Source organism: Mobula hypostoma, chromosome 8 (genome assembly GCF_963921235.1).
Source record: "Mobula hypostoma chromosome 8, sMobHyp1.1, whole genome shotgun sequence".
NCBI classification, from domain to species: Eukaryota; Metazoa; Chordata; class Chondrichthyes; order Myliobatiformes; family Myliobatidae; genus Mobula; species Mobula hypostoma.
Genome location: NC_086104.1, coordinates 93,563,026 through 93,577,171, shown reverse-complemented (window position 1 = coordinate 93,577,171; position 14,146 = coordinate 93,563,026). Strand labels below are relative to the sequence as shown.

At 41.7% G+C, this 14,146-nt stretch overlaps 1 protein-coding gene across 2 annotated transcripts in view; it reads left to right on the top strand.

Moving 5' to 3' along the window:
- Positions 1-14,146, top strand: part of LOC134350741 (son of sevenless homolog 1) — a 204,921-nt gene that overhangs the window by 184,475 nt on the left and 6,300 nt on the right. For both annotated transcript variants that reach the window (XM_063056364.1, XM_063056363.1), the window contains exons 19-20: positions 1,178-1,294; positions 12,802-13,081. In XM_063056364.1, the coding sequence (XP_062912434.1) occupies positions 1,178-1,294; positions 12,802-13,081 (397 nt within the window). The remainder of the gene's footprint in view (positions 1-1,177; positions 1,295-12,801; positions 13,082-14,146) is intronic.

Below are 14,146 nucleotides of genomic sequence, written 5' to 3'. Positions count from 1 at the left end.
CGCTGCTTATCTCTGCAAGCAGCGTAAGTGCCGCACCTGCCCATACACCTCTTCGTTTGCCCCAGGCAGTCCTTCCAGATGAGACAACACTTCACCTGCAAATCTACTGAGGTTGTCTATTGTGTCCGGTACGCCCAATGTGACCTCCTTTACATTGGTGAGAACCATAGTAAAATTGGGGGACCATCAAGCACCTCCGCACCATCTGCCGCAAGTGGGACTTCCTGGTGGCCAAACATTTTAATTTGCATTCCTGTTCCAGTACGTCAGTCCATGGCCTCCTCTTGCGCCAAGATAAGGCCACCCTCAGGGTGGAGGAGCAACATCTTGTATTCTGCCTGGGTAGCCTCCAACCCGATGTCATGAATATCTATTTGTCCTTCCAGTAAACAAATCCCCCACCCCATTCCATGTTTTGACCTTTTACCTCTTTTCACCTGCCTATTACTACCCTCTCGGTCCTCTCCTCCTGTTTCTTCTATGGTCTACTCTCCTCTCCTATCAAATTCCTTTTCCAGCCCTTGACCTTTCCTACCTACTTGGCTTCACCTACAACCTTCCAGCTAGCCTCATTCTTTTCCCCTACCTTTTTATTCTGGCACCTTTCTCCTTCCATCTCATTTCTGAAGAAGGGTCTCAGGAAGCATTGATTATCTATTCACTTCCATAGGTGCTGCTTGACCAGCTGAGTTCCTCCAGTATTTTGTGTGTGTTGCTTTGGATTTCCAGCATTGCACACTTTCTCATGTTTATGTAGTTTTATTGTCTAAATTGTACATCAGAAATTGTGTTAAGATATATACTTGGAGAAGTGCCATGTCTGTCTGAAATTGATATTGTGGTGAAAATACTGGAACCAATCGTACAGAATGTTCAGTTCTTTATAAATTTCTAAATTAAATCTAAGAGATTGTGTAACTTTTAAATAAAGTTTAGTTTCATTGTCTTCTTTTCCTAATATTTTCTTTAATCCAAATTAGTTGTTTTTCTTTTATCTTAGAGAGATGCACAGAGATAAGATTTAAGGGAAGTGTGGGGAAAATAAAAAATGTTCAGCCCAGATTCAGTTGCCAAAAAGCCTGTTTCTATTCTGTATGATTGTAAAACACATCAACTGCAATTTTGGACAGATACCTTCATTTCCATTTTTATTTCATATTTCCATTTTTTTTAACAGAAGTTTTTTGAAAATTTAAATCCAATGGGAAATATATTAGAGAAAGAATTTACAGATTACTTGTTCAATAAGTCTTTGGAAATAGAGCCTCGGAATGCCAAGTCTTTACCTAGATTTGTAAGTATTTTTATCTTTTAAATGCATATTAACAGTGATTCGATATTGGGAATGCTGAATGTGATCTTGGATGTGTCCCAGGAAGATCCATATTTGAGCACTCCTGTGATAAAGTAGGTCTTTTCTAGCCACCAATGAACTGATACACCTTTAAATTAAACCCTTTATTTCTTTTATCCTTCTGTGACTCACTTCATCCCAGTTACAACTGGATTCCCTTTTCTTACTCAGGAACAAGTTCACTGATTTCATCAGAATCAGGTTTATTATCACTGTTTGGTATGTCATGAAGTTCATTGTTTTGCATTAGTACACTGCAGATGTAAAGTTACTATAGAATACAAAATACAGGTATCCCCTGCTATCCAAAAGTAGAGCGTTCCTATGAAACCTTTCATAAGCCGAAATGGCGTAAAGTGAAGAAGCAATTGCCATTAATTTATATGGGAAAAATTTTTCAGCGTTCTCAGATCCAAAAAAAACCTAAAATAACAGTAACATATAGTAAAAGCAGGAATGATATGGTAAATACACAGCCTATATAAAGTAGAAATAATGTATTTACAGTTTCAGTTACCATCAATCCATTAAGCAATAGACTTTCCATTTTATCCATTACCGGATGCCGACTAAAAGAGACCACTTTGCTACTAGCAGAACCAATAGTAACATTGGCAGCTTTCAAGATTCTTTCTCTCTGCATGTAAATAGTACGAATGGTGGACGCAGGCAAGTTCAACACATGCACAATGTCTTTATTTTGTTCACCACGGTCAAAACACTTAATTACATCCAGTTTTACTCTAAGTTTAACACCCTTACGAGCTCTCTTAGGCTTTTCTGATACCTTAGGACACATCTTGCTAACGGATGCACAAAATAAATTGAGGTAAAGCACAGATGCTCACAGACGTCGTTCAAAGCTATAGCGTCTTGATGCTGAGTGTAGTTCCCGAGGAAGGAGCTCGGCAGCACCGCTCTCGCTGCTCGGGGTGCGCACTGCCTGTATAATGGCTTGCTGCAAAACAAACGCTGAACGCTATTTTTGCTTTTTACCTTTTTTCGTAAAAGTGAAAATCCTCTTTGGATTTCTTTCGGTTAGCAAAAACAGGTACTAATGTTGATCTTTCGTAAAAGCAAACTTTCAAAAAGCGGGGAATACGTGTAAATAAAATAGTACAAAATCAGAATAATAGCAGTGGTGCTGCATTTCTTCAAAAGAATTTGAGCATATCCTAGATCTTGACTTCTGTCTGTCATTCTCTTCTCAAGAGAGATCTCAGAATCTGGTCTCAGGCATGCAAGGGATTTACCTATTAAGTGGAGGTGATGGAGTGTTACCTGCACTTCAGTGCTGGGGGTGTTGGTCCTGGATACAATATTGATGTTGGTTTATTTACCTTTCAAGTGAATTTGGTGGATTTTATGGAGACTGCTTTCTGGTACACTTCTAGTGCCTGCTACAAGAAGTCAAGATTTTGGAAACAAAGTGAAGTGCAAGGATTACTGCTGTCCAGCAGACCATAATTTTTATGTTGGTGTTGAAGTCTTCAAATCAAGCAAAGGTTGTACTACTGCATTGAACATGTCCAATGTCCATCAATTTTGTCATCAATTTCCATCATTAGAAAAGGTGCCTCCTGAGATATGGAACGTGGTCCACATTTTCCAGGGTCTCTCTATGAATCTCAGTTGTCAGAGGAAGTTAGTAGACTATTATTGACTTGTGTGTATTGAAAGTAAGAGCCATCCACTCAAACCACTGTAAATGAATCAATGAGGGCTTAAATCTTAGTCTCCACATCTGCTCAAACACAGGTATCAACAACATACTGCAACTCAGGTTTGAACAGCAGTCTTGTTTGTCAGTGGTCTTCACTGACTTGGTTCTGTTAGAGTGTCGTTGGTTAGTAGCATGGCTTGTGTATACTATCAGTGAACAAAAATAAAGATGCAATTTTCTGTGAGCAGCCAAATTTGAAGAAAATGCTGATAGAGTTAAAAGTTTTGAAACAGTCGAGAAAAGGCTGTGTATAATGGCTGGTACTACTCTCTTCACTTCTTTTGTTTGAATTGGTGCATTATGCAAATCACATTCTTTATGCCTCTAGATGGGTGAGGAATAATGGTCAGAAGGTGGCTAGTGTAAAGAACAAAGTGGTGAGTTCATTTTCTGAAATGGCAAACCAGAAGAAGAACCATGAGGGCTTCAGTGAGCTAGCCTGCTGTCTCAGCATCTCCCAGTGCAGAACTGGTGAATGCTGCATAATCCTTCAGCTCACTGTAACATGTATCCATCTTGCTACAGTGATCAGAACAATTAACTCTAACCCTGGAAGTTTCAGAACAGTCCAACAAGAACTTCTATTCAGACCTTAAAAAATCCTTGTTTACATCTCAGACAAACTGATCTTCCCTACCATATTGGGAAGGGATGCAATTCTGGAACAGTCGCATTAAAAGAATCCTTCTCTTGACAAAATGCTTGGAGCACTGTCCTGTCATAACAATACCCTATTTAATCAGAGGAACAAGTGCAAGTTGTCAGGGCAAGCGGCACCTTTCTCTGTCCCCTATTCCCTCTAATCCAAATGCTGTTATAGTATGTAATCTGAACAAATTTCATACTGCAGCTTAGTTCTGCCATTACTTGTAAGCACATACCACCAGGCTCAATGACAGCTTCTATCCTTCACGTTATAAGACCATTGAACAGTCCCCTAGTATAAGGAGGTCCCTTGACCAAACAATCTACCCTGTTGTGGCCTTGCACCTTTCTGTCTGTCTGTAGTGCCATTTCTCTGTAACTGTACAGATTATTCTGCATCCTGTTACAGTTTTTCACTCTACCTCAATACATGTGACAATATTAACCCCTATTGACATCAATGGATCTGGGGTTGAGAGGGTAAACAGCTTAAAGTTTCTCGGCATCCATGTCACCGAGGACCTTCCTTAATTGCAGAATCCTGCAGAGAGTGGTGCGTAAAGCCCAGTGCATCTGTAGTTGTGAACTTCCCATGATTCAGGACATTTACAAAGACAGGTGTGAAAAAAGGGCCTGAAGGATCATTGGGGACGCAGGTCCCCTCAACCACAATGTATTCCAGGTGCTACCATCAGGAAATGGTAGTGCAGCATAAAAGCCAGGACCAACAGGCTCTGGGACAGCTTCATCCATCAGGCCATCAGAATAATTAACTCACGCAGAGTTGAGTGTATTTCTATGTTACATTGACTGTTCTATTTATTATAAATTACTTTGATTGCACATTTAGATGGTAAAGATTTTTGCTCCTCATGTTTGTGAAGGATGTAAGAAATAAAGTCAATTCAGTTCAATTCAATTTACCATATTATCCACATTTCTGAGTTATCAACATGGGCTTGACTGACCACGATGTAATCTGCCTTATTTGTTTCCATCAACCTGCCTACAAAGCATTTCCAAAGGAAATTGACATCAAAGCTTCACAGACAGAGCCACAGAAGCTACCTATAAAATCACAGCTTGAGTAGCTGCAAAATTTAAACGGCTTGTAGGCTGCCCGGAAGTTTGTAATAATTGGCATCTGAAAAGAGACTTTTGATTTCTTGTGAATTGGACATTGTATGTCAGCCAGATGATCTGCACAGGATCTAAGGACACGGCCAGGGATACCATCCAGGCCAGATGCTTTCCACAGGTTAACTCTCCAGAAAAGTAATCTGATGACTGCAAAGGTGATTGTGAGTTCAGGTGCACTGAAGGCTGTCAAGGGGGTAATGACATACCAGTTCCCTTGTCAAAAAGTGCATAGAATGGATTAAATTCATTGGGAAGGGATGTGCTATTGTCAGCAATGCTGCCCAATTTTTCTTTGTAGCTCAATAGAGCATGCAAGTCGTGCCACAACTGATGTCTGCTCTGAGGCTCTATTTTGGACTGGTACTGTCTCTTAACATCTCTTTTAGCTTTTCAGAGGTCATGTCTTGATTTCTTGTAAAGATCGGGATCAACTGATTTGAATGCTGTAGAGCTAGGCTTCAGCAGGGAGTGAATCACCTGATTCATCTGTCATTTTAGCTTGGGGAACACACAGATTATTCTCTTTGGTACACAATCCGCAAAGCATTTGGTGATAAAGTCTGTGATAAACTTTAATTTGTGCTCAAGTTATCTAAAAATTAAGTAACAGAATCATAGAAAACTACAGTCTGTCATAGAGACGGGCCCTTTGGCATATCTAGACCATGCTGAACCATTTAAACTGCCTACTCTCATTAACCTGCCCCTGGCCCATATCCCTCCATACCCCTGCCATCCATGTACCTATCCAAACTTCTCTTAAACATTGAAATTGAGCATGCATGCACCACTTGCGTTGGCAGCTCGTTCCACACGCTCATGACCCTCCAAGTGAAGAAGTTTCCCCTCGTGTTCCCCTTAAAGTTTCACATTTCACACTTAAGCCATGACCTCTGGTTGTAGCCCCACCCAACCTCAGTGGAAAAAAGCCTGCTTGCATTTACCCCATCTATACCCCCTCATAATTTTGTATGTCACTACCAAATCTCCCTTCAATCTTCAACATTCCAAGGTATAAAATTCTAACCTATTCAAACTTTCCTTACAACTCAGGTCCTCCAGTTCTGGCAATATCCTTGGAGATTTTCTCTGTACTCTTTCAACCTTTTTTACATCTTTCCTGTAGGTCAGTGACCAAAACTGAACACAGTACTCTATATTGGGTCTCACCAATGTCTTATACAACTTCAACATAACATTCCATCTCCTGTACTCAATATGTGATTTATGAAGGCCAATGTGCCAAAAGCTTTCTTTATGATCCTATCTACCTGTGACACCCCTTTCAATGAATTATGGACCTGTATTCTCAGATCCCTTTGTTCTACCGCACTCTTCAGTGCCCTACTGTTCACTGTGTAAGACTACCCAGGTTGGTCCTACCAAAGTGAAGTACCTCGCACCTATCTGCATTAAATTCCATCTGCCATTTTTCAGTCGATTTTCCTGCTGGCCCAGATCCCATTGCAACCTCTGATAGTCTTCCTTGCTGTCCACTACACCCCTAGTCTTGGTATCAGCTGGAAATTTGCTGATCCAGTTAACCATATTATTATCCAGATCAATGTTCCCTCTAAGGTGTGCACACGCATACACATCTTTTGCTACTATCGCACAAAGGAATTGCACAAAGGTTTTGCGTCATGATGGACTTTAGGACCTGGGGGAGCCGGGGAGCTCAGGAACCTGTGGCTGCTGCCGAGTCCTGAATCAGTAGAAAGTCAGTGTAAGTATAAATTTGCAGAGAATGAAATAACACGATTTGAGAATTATCGATCCATTAATTTTAATGTGTTAACGGCATCCGTTAGCAGAACAGAAATACTGCGGATTCGGTAGCAGCCATGGGCAGCAGTTCCTGAGCTCCCTGGCTACCCCTGGTCCTAAAGTCCATCCTCAAAATACTAATTCTTTGTGCAATTCCTTTGTGCGCTGGTAGCTAAAGATGTGTGCATGGCAAACACCTTAGAGAGAACATTGATCCAGATTGTTGATATAAATGACGAACAATGGCAGACCCAGCACCAATCCCCTTGGCATTCCACATATCACATGCCTCCAGTCAGAGTTAATCATCTACTACCACTCTCTGGCTTCTCCTCACAAAGCCAATGTCTAATCCAATTGACTACCTCATCTTAAATGTCTTGCTAAAGTCCCTGTTGATGACATCCACTGCCTTCATCAAATTTTCTGGTAACTTCCTCAAAAAAAACTGCAAGATAGGTTTGGCATAGCCTACTGCGCACAAAGCCATGCTGACTAACCCTAATCAGTCCATGTCTATCCAAGTACTCATATATCTGGTCCCTTAGAATACCTTGCAATAAATTTCTCACTACTGATGTCAGACTCACTGGCCTATAATTTCCTGGTTTATTTTTAGAGCCTTTCTTAAGCAACAGAACAACATTAGTTGTTCTCCAATCCTCTGGTACTTCACCTGTCGCTAAGGATGATTTAAATATCTCTGCTAGAGCCCCAGTAGTTTCATCACTTCTCTGCTAGAGGGTCCAAGGAAACATCTTTTCAGGCCTTGGGGATTTATCCACCCTAATTGCCTCAAGATGGCAAACACCTCCTCCACCGTAATCTGTACAGGATCCATGACCTCTCTGCTGCCTCATTTCTATAGATGCCGTGTCTGTCTCCTGAGTCAATACAGATACAAAAAAATCCATTTAAGATCTCCCCATCTCTTTTGGCTCCATGCATAGATTACCATCCTGATCTTCCAGAGGACCAATTTTGTCCCTTGCATTCCTTTTGCTCTTAATATATCTGTAGAAGCCCTTTGGATTCTCCTTCACCTTGTCTACTAGGGGAACCTCATGCTGCCTTTTAGCCCTCCTGATTTCTTTCTTAAATGTTCTCTTGCATTTCTAATACTCTATAAGTACCTCAATTGTTCCTATCTGCTATGCACCACCTTTTTCTTAACCAGAGCCTCAATATCTCTTGCATACCAAGGTTCCCTACACTTGTTATCTTTACCTTTTACTCTGACAAGCACATACAAGCTTTGTACTCTCAAAATTCCACTTTTGAAAGGGTCCCACTAACCAAGCACAGCTTTGCCTGAAAACAACCTGTCCCAATCCACACTTGCCAGATCCTTTCCGATACCATCAAAATTGGCCTTTCCCCAATTTAGAATCTCAATCGGCGGACAAGACCTATCTTTTTCCGTGTTTAATTTGAAACTAATGGCATTATGATCACTAGATGCAAAGCATTCCCCTACAAAAACTCCTATTGCCTGCCTTGTCTCATTCCCTAATGGCAAATAAAGTATCGCGCACTCTGTCTTTGGGACTTCTGTGTACCAATTAAGGAAATCTCCCTGAACACATTTGACAAACTCTATCCCATCTGGTCCTTTTACTGTATGGGAGTCAGTCAATATGTGAAAAGTTTAAGATCATCAACTACAACAGTGTGCAATTTCTAAAAGTTTGTTCCTCTAAATCCCGCAGACTGTTGGATGGTCTATAATATAGCCCCATTAATGTGGTCATACCTTTCTTATGAGCACAAAGATGAGAAAATCTGCAGACACTGGAAATCGAAGCAACACACTGAAATGCTGGAGGAACTCAGTAGGCCAGGCAGTATCTGTGGAAAAGAGGAAACAGTTGACGTTTCAGGCTGAAACCCTTTATCAGGACTGAGGAAAAAAGATGAGAAGTTAGAGCAAGAAGGTGTGGGGAGCAGAGGAAGAAGTACAAGTTGGTATGCAATAGGTGAAATCAGGAGCAGGGGAGAGATGAAGTAAAGGGCTGGGATGTTGATAGGTGAAAGAATAAGGAAAAGGGGGAATCTGATGGGCGAAGTTAGAAGACCATGGAAGAAAGGGAAGGGGGAGGAGCACCAGAGCGAGGTGATGGGCAGCTAAGGAGATAGGGTGAGAAAGGGAAACAGGAATGGTGAAGGTAGGGGGGCATTTACCAGAAGTTTGAGAAATCAGTGTTCATGCCATCAAGCTGGAGGCTACCCAGAGGGAATACAAGCTGTTGCTATCCAACCTGCGTGTGACCTCTTTGCAGTAGTAGAGGAGGCCATGGATTCTTGACATGTCTGAATAGGAATGAGACGTAGAATTGAAATGGGTGGCCACATGGAGATCCCGCTTTTTCTGGAGGACAGAGTGTAGGTGTTCGGTGAAGCGGTCTCCCAGTCTGCACTGGGTCTCACCGATATACAGGAGGCCACATCAGGAGGATTGGATACAATAGATGACCGCAACAGACTCACAGGTGAAGTGTCAACTCACCTGGAAGGACTGTTTGGGGCCCTGAAAGGTGAGAGGTGTAGTGGCAGGTATGGTGCTTGTTCCATTTAAGTACCAGGTGTGAGATCAGTGGGGAGGGATGAATGGACAAGAGAGTTGTGTAAGGAGCGATCCCTGCAGAAAGTAGGGGAAGGGTGGGATCCCATTGGAAACGGCAGAGGTTACGGAGAATTATGCCTATCCCTGATGGGGTAAGGACAGATGTATGCACAGTGGAAGAGTTGCAGATGAGGGCAGCGTTAATGGTGGAGGATGGAAAGCCCCTTTCTTTGAAGAAGGAGGACATCTCATTAGTATTTCTTCCTTTGCTCCCCTCACCTTGCTCTAACTTCTGATCTTTTTATTCCAGTCTTAATGAAGTGTCAACTGTTTACTCTTTTCCATAGATGCTGCCTGGTCTGCTGAGCTCCTTCAGCATTTTGTGTGTGATATCTTTCTTATTCCTCAGTTCCACCCATAAAGCCTCACTAGATGAGTTTTCCAGGTTGTCTTGACTGAGCACAGTCATGTCATTTTCCCTGACTAGTAACATCACCCCCCCCCAACTCTGTCGAGCCTAAAACAATGGAAGCCCCAAGAATATTGAGCCTCCAATCCTGTCCCTCCTGCAACCAAGTCTCACTAATGGCTGCAATATCATCATTCCATGTTTTGATCCATGCCCTGAGCTCATCTGTCTTTCCTACAATACTACTTACATTGAAACCTCTCACTGCTACGAGCAGAAGTTCCCACTTGCTTCAAAAAAGCAACAATTATACCTGTGCTAAAGAAGAATAATGTGGGCTGCCTAGACGACTATCGCCCGGTTACACTCACATCGACAGTGATGAAATGCTTTGAGAGGTTGGTTATGACTAGACTGAACTCCTGCCTCAGCAAGGACATGGACCCATTGCAGTTTGCCTATCGTAACAATAGGTCAACAGCAGACGAAATCTTCATGGCTCTTCATACAGTTTTAGACCACCTAGACAACACAAGCACCTATGTCAGGATGCTGTTCATCGACTATAGCTCAGCATTTAATACCATCACTCCCACAATCTTGATTGAGAAGTTGCAGAACCTGGGCCTCTGCACCTCCCTCTGTAGTTGGATTCTCGACTTCCTAACCGGAAGACCACAGTCTGTGCGGATTGGTGATAACATATCCTCTTCACTGACGATCAACACTGGCGCACCTCAGGGGCGTGTGCTTAGCCCACTGCTCTATCCTCTGTATACACATGACTGTGTGGTTAGGCATACCTCAAATACCATCTGCAAATTTGCTGACAATACAACCATTGCTGGTAGAATCTCAGGTGGTGATGAGAGGGCGTAAGTGAGATATGCCAACTAGTGGAATGGTGCCACAGCAACAACTTGGCACTCAACATTAGTAAGACGGAAGAGCTGATTGACTTCAGGAAGAGTAAGACGAAGGAACACGTACCAATCCTCAAAGAGGAATCAGAAGTGGAGAGAGTGAGCAGCTTCAAGTTCCTAGGCGTCAAGATCTCTGAGGATCTAACCTGGTGCCAGCATATTGATGTAGTCATAAAGGAGGCAAGACAGCGGCTATACTTTATTAGGAGTTTGAAGCGATTTGGCATGTCAACAAATACACTCAAAAACTTCTATAATTGTACCATGGTGAGCATTCTGACAGGCTGCATCACTGTCTGGTATGCGGTGGGGGGGTGGTTGCTACTGCACAGGACTGAAAGAAGCTGCAGAGGGTTGTAAATTTAGTCAGCTCCATCTATCCTACAAAGTACCGAGGACATCTTCAATGAGCAGTGTCTCAGAAAGGCAGTGTCCATTATTAAGAACCTCCAGCACCCAGGACATGCCTTCTTCTCACTGTTACCATCAGACAGGAGGTACAGAAGCCTGAAGGCACACACTTAGCGATTCTGGAACAACTTCTTCCCCTCTGCCATCCGGTTCCTAAATAGACTTTGAAGCTTTGGACACTACCTCACTTTTTTTTAATATACAGTATTTCTGTTTCTGCACATTTTTAATAATCTATTCAATATATGTAATTGGTTTACTTGTTTTTTTATTATTATGTTTTATTTTATTTTTTTCTCTCTCTCTGCTAGATTATGTATTGCATTGAACTGCTGCTGCTAAGTTAACAAATTTCACGTCACATGCCAGTGATAATAAACCTGATTCTGAGCTTAGAATATTAGTCGCACCATGCTCAACCTTTTGATTCCTCACTTTGAGGTCTTAACATCTGCCTCCACAACCTCTCCGCTATCTGTTCTGGCACCCTGGTTCCCATCCCCCTCCTGTTCAGGTGTAAACCGTCTCTTCTGTACAGGTCCCACCTTCCCTGGAAGAGAGCCCAATGATCCAAACATTTGATGCCCTCTCTCCTACACCAACTCTTTAGCCACATGTTAAACTGTATGATCTTCCTATCTAACTTAACACATACTTCCCTGAACTCACTTTGCAGAACCTTGTCGCTCTTCCTACCTATGTCATTGGTGCCTATATGGATCACAACCTCTGGCTGCTCACCCTCCCACTTAAGAATAGTGAGGACTCGATCCAAGATGTCCTGGATCCTGGCACCCCGGAGGCAACATACCATCCAGGAATCTCGATCTTGTCCACAGAACCTCCTTTCAGTTCCCCTAACAAGTCCCCTATCACCACAGCTCACCTCTTCTTCCAATCTGCACCCCCCCCCCTTCCCTTCTGAGTCACAGAGCCAGACTCTGTGCTGGATACCTGAATGCTGTGACTTTCCTCTGCTAGGTCATCCCCCACAATAGTATTCAAAGTGGTGTACCTGTTGTTGAGGGGGGTAGCCACGGGAGTACTGTGCACAGGCTGTTTTTAACCCCTTTCCTCTTCCTGACTGTCACCAGTCTCCTGTATCCTGCGCCTTGATTTTAAGTACTATCTATCACCCGATCGGCCTCACAAATGATCCAGAGTTCATGCAATTCCAGCACCAGTTCCTTAATGCAGAGTGTTAGATGCTGCAGCATTCTACTACCCTGCCTTGCATCCCTACTGTTATAACTGTGCAAATATAAAGAGGAAAACAACAAATAAACTGGAGAGAAAAACTTGATGACAGCTTTTTGTGCCCTCTCTCACACAAGCCTCTCCGCACTGAAGCCTCAAATTAACTCTGTAACACTGTTCTCTCCAACGATGGCCACTCCGCTTGCTTCTGCTTTATTTTAATTTGTTCTTGCCAGTCAGTCACGATCGCTGATTGGCCACTACTCTGTAGAGATCTTCTGTACCTGGCTTCTTAAATTTGCTAAATTGTTTTTATCTTATTCCCATTCTTAGTTTGCATGGGACATTAAAAAGATCACTGATGCAGATAATATCAGATACTGTAATACTACAAAGCTAACTATAATCACTAACTTTTCTATAATTCATTAAGGTAGAAAATCAGAGAGACAGGATTGAACTTGTGTTGTGCAAGCCTTCTGGCTTGAGTTACAGACTTCAGTAAAATTCGGAGATAAATCCATTAGAAAATATTTCATTTGAATTATCTTGTATCATTTTATTTTAAAGTTCTTTATCCCTACTGTATTGATGATCTACATAACCCATTAAAATTTTCCATTGTGGACGTGACTCAACTTAGCTTCTTTCAATTGAACTGTATTTTAGGCAAAGAGGTTTAACTACACACTGAAGTCTCCTGGTGTCCGGCCATCTAACCCTCGGCATCCAGGATCAGGAACCTTGCGTGGGCATCCTACACCACTACTGCAGGAACCACGTAAAATCAGTTACAGCCGCATCACAGAAAATGAGACTGAAAGTACAGCATCAGCACCAAACTCTCCGCGTACACCTCTGACACCACCCCCTGCTTCAGCAGCATCCAGCTCAACAGATGTCTGCAGTGTATTTGGGGACTCTGATCCAGCTAGTCCTTTCAATTCAAGTATGCTGTTAATTTTATCACTTTTAAACCTCAAAATAAAATTACTAAAAGTAGGCTTTAATTCAACAGTAATATCATTGGCCTTTAAGTTTTGTTTGTTATTTAGTCATAAATATTTAGAAACTGCTTCCTTAATTTATATGTTACTACTTGCGTGCTTTGAGCTGGGAAATGGAGTAGGTTAATATGCAAGCTAGAGTTGAAAACCATCTGAAGCAAAGGTGTTGTTTTTTCACATATTACCAAAACTGTCTCTGTGTGAAATGACCTGATAAATTTGTGAGCATCAAAACAGATAATTGTTTCATTCAGCCACATCAGGAAGTACTGTAATCTAAGCTTGTTATAGGAAGGAGAGCAATTATTTTACCGGTTTATGTTCATTGAGAAAGCAAGGTTATCTATGGATTCAATCTGCAAAGCACCCTTTTAAAATTGTTTCTTAAGGTCATATGCCCAAGTTATGGCAGTTCACTGAGTAAACATGGCAAATATTTTTGGAGAGGCAGCACTACTTTTATATTTGTGACACTTTTGTAGAGTGCACACATTTTTATCACACATTTCTCAAATTCACCAATCTAAGCATAAGCATTCATAGCAATGAGTACTATTTTTATATCAATATTTCTTTAATAGGTATTAGGTATATGATTGCATTAGTGAAAGAAAAGACAAGTAATCTCTCAAATCATTTTGAAATTCACTTAAAATGTATCTAAATTCTTTGTGATGACCTAATTTATAGATAGATACTTTATTGATCCCAAAGGAAGTTAGTGTCACAGTAGCATTACAAGTGCACAGATATACAAATATTAGAAGAGAAGTAAGAAAGAATTTTAAAAAGTTACCTTAAAAATAAGATGTACAGGATTTACAAGTTCACACTGGTAAGATGATAGAGCAAGAATTGTACTATTGCACAGGGAGTCTGCGATAGCAGGGTGTGGTAAACAGGTTAATAACAGTCTAACAGGAGGGGGTCATCACTTCCTCAACTATAGGTTGACTCATCATAGAGCCTAATGGCCGAGGGTAAGAATGACCTCATGTAACGTTCTT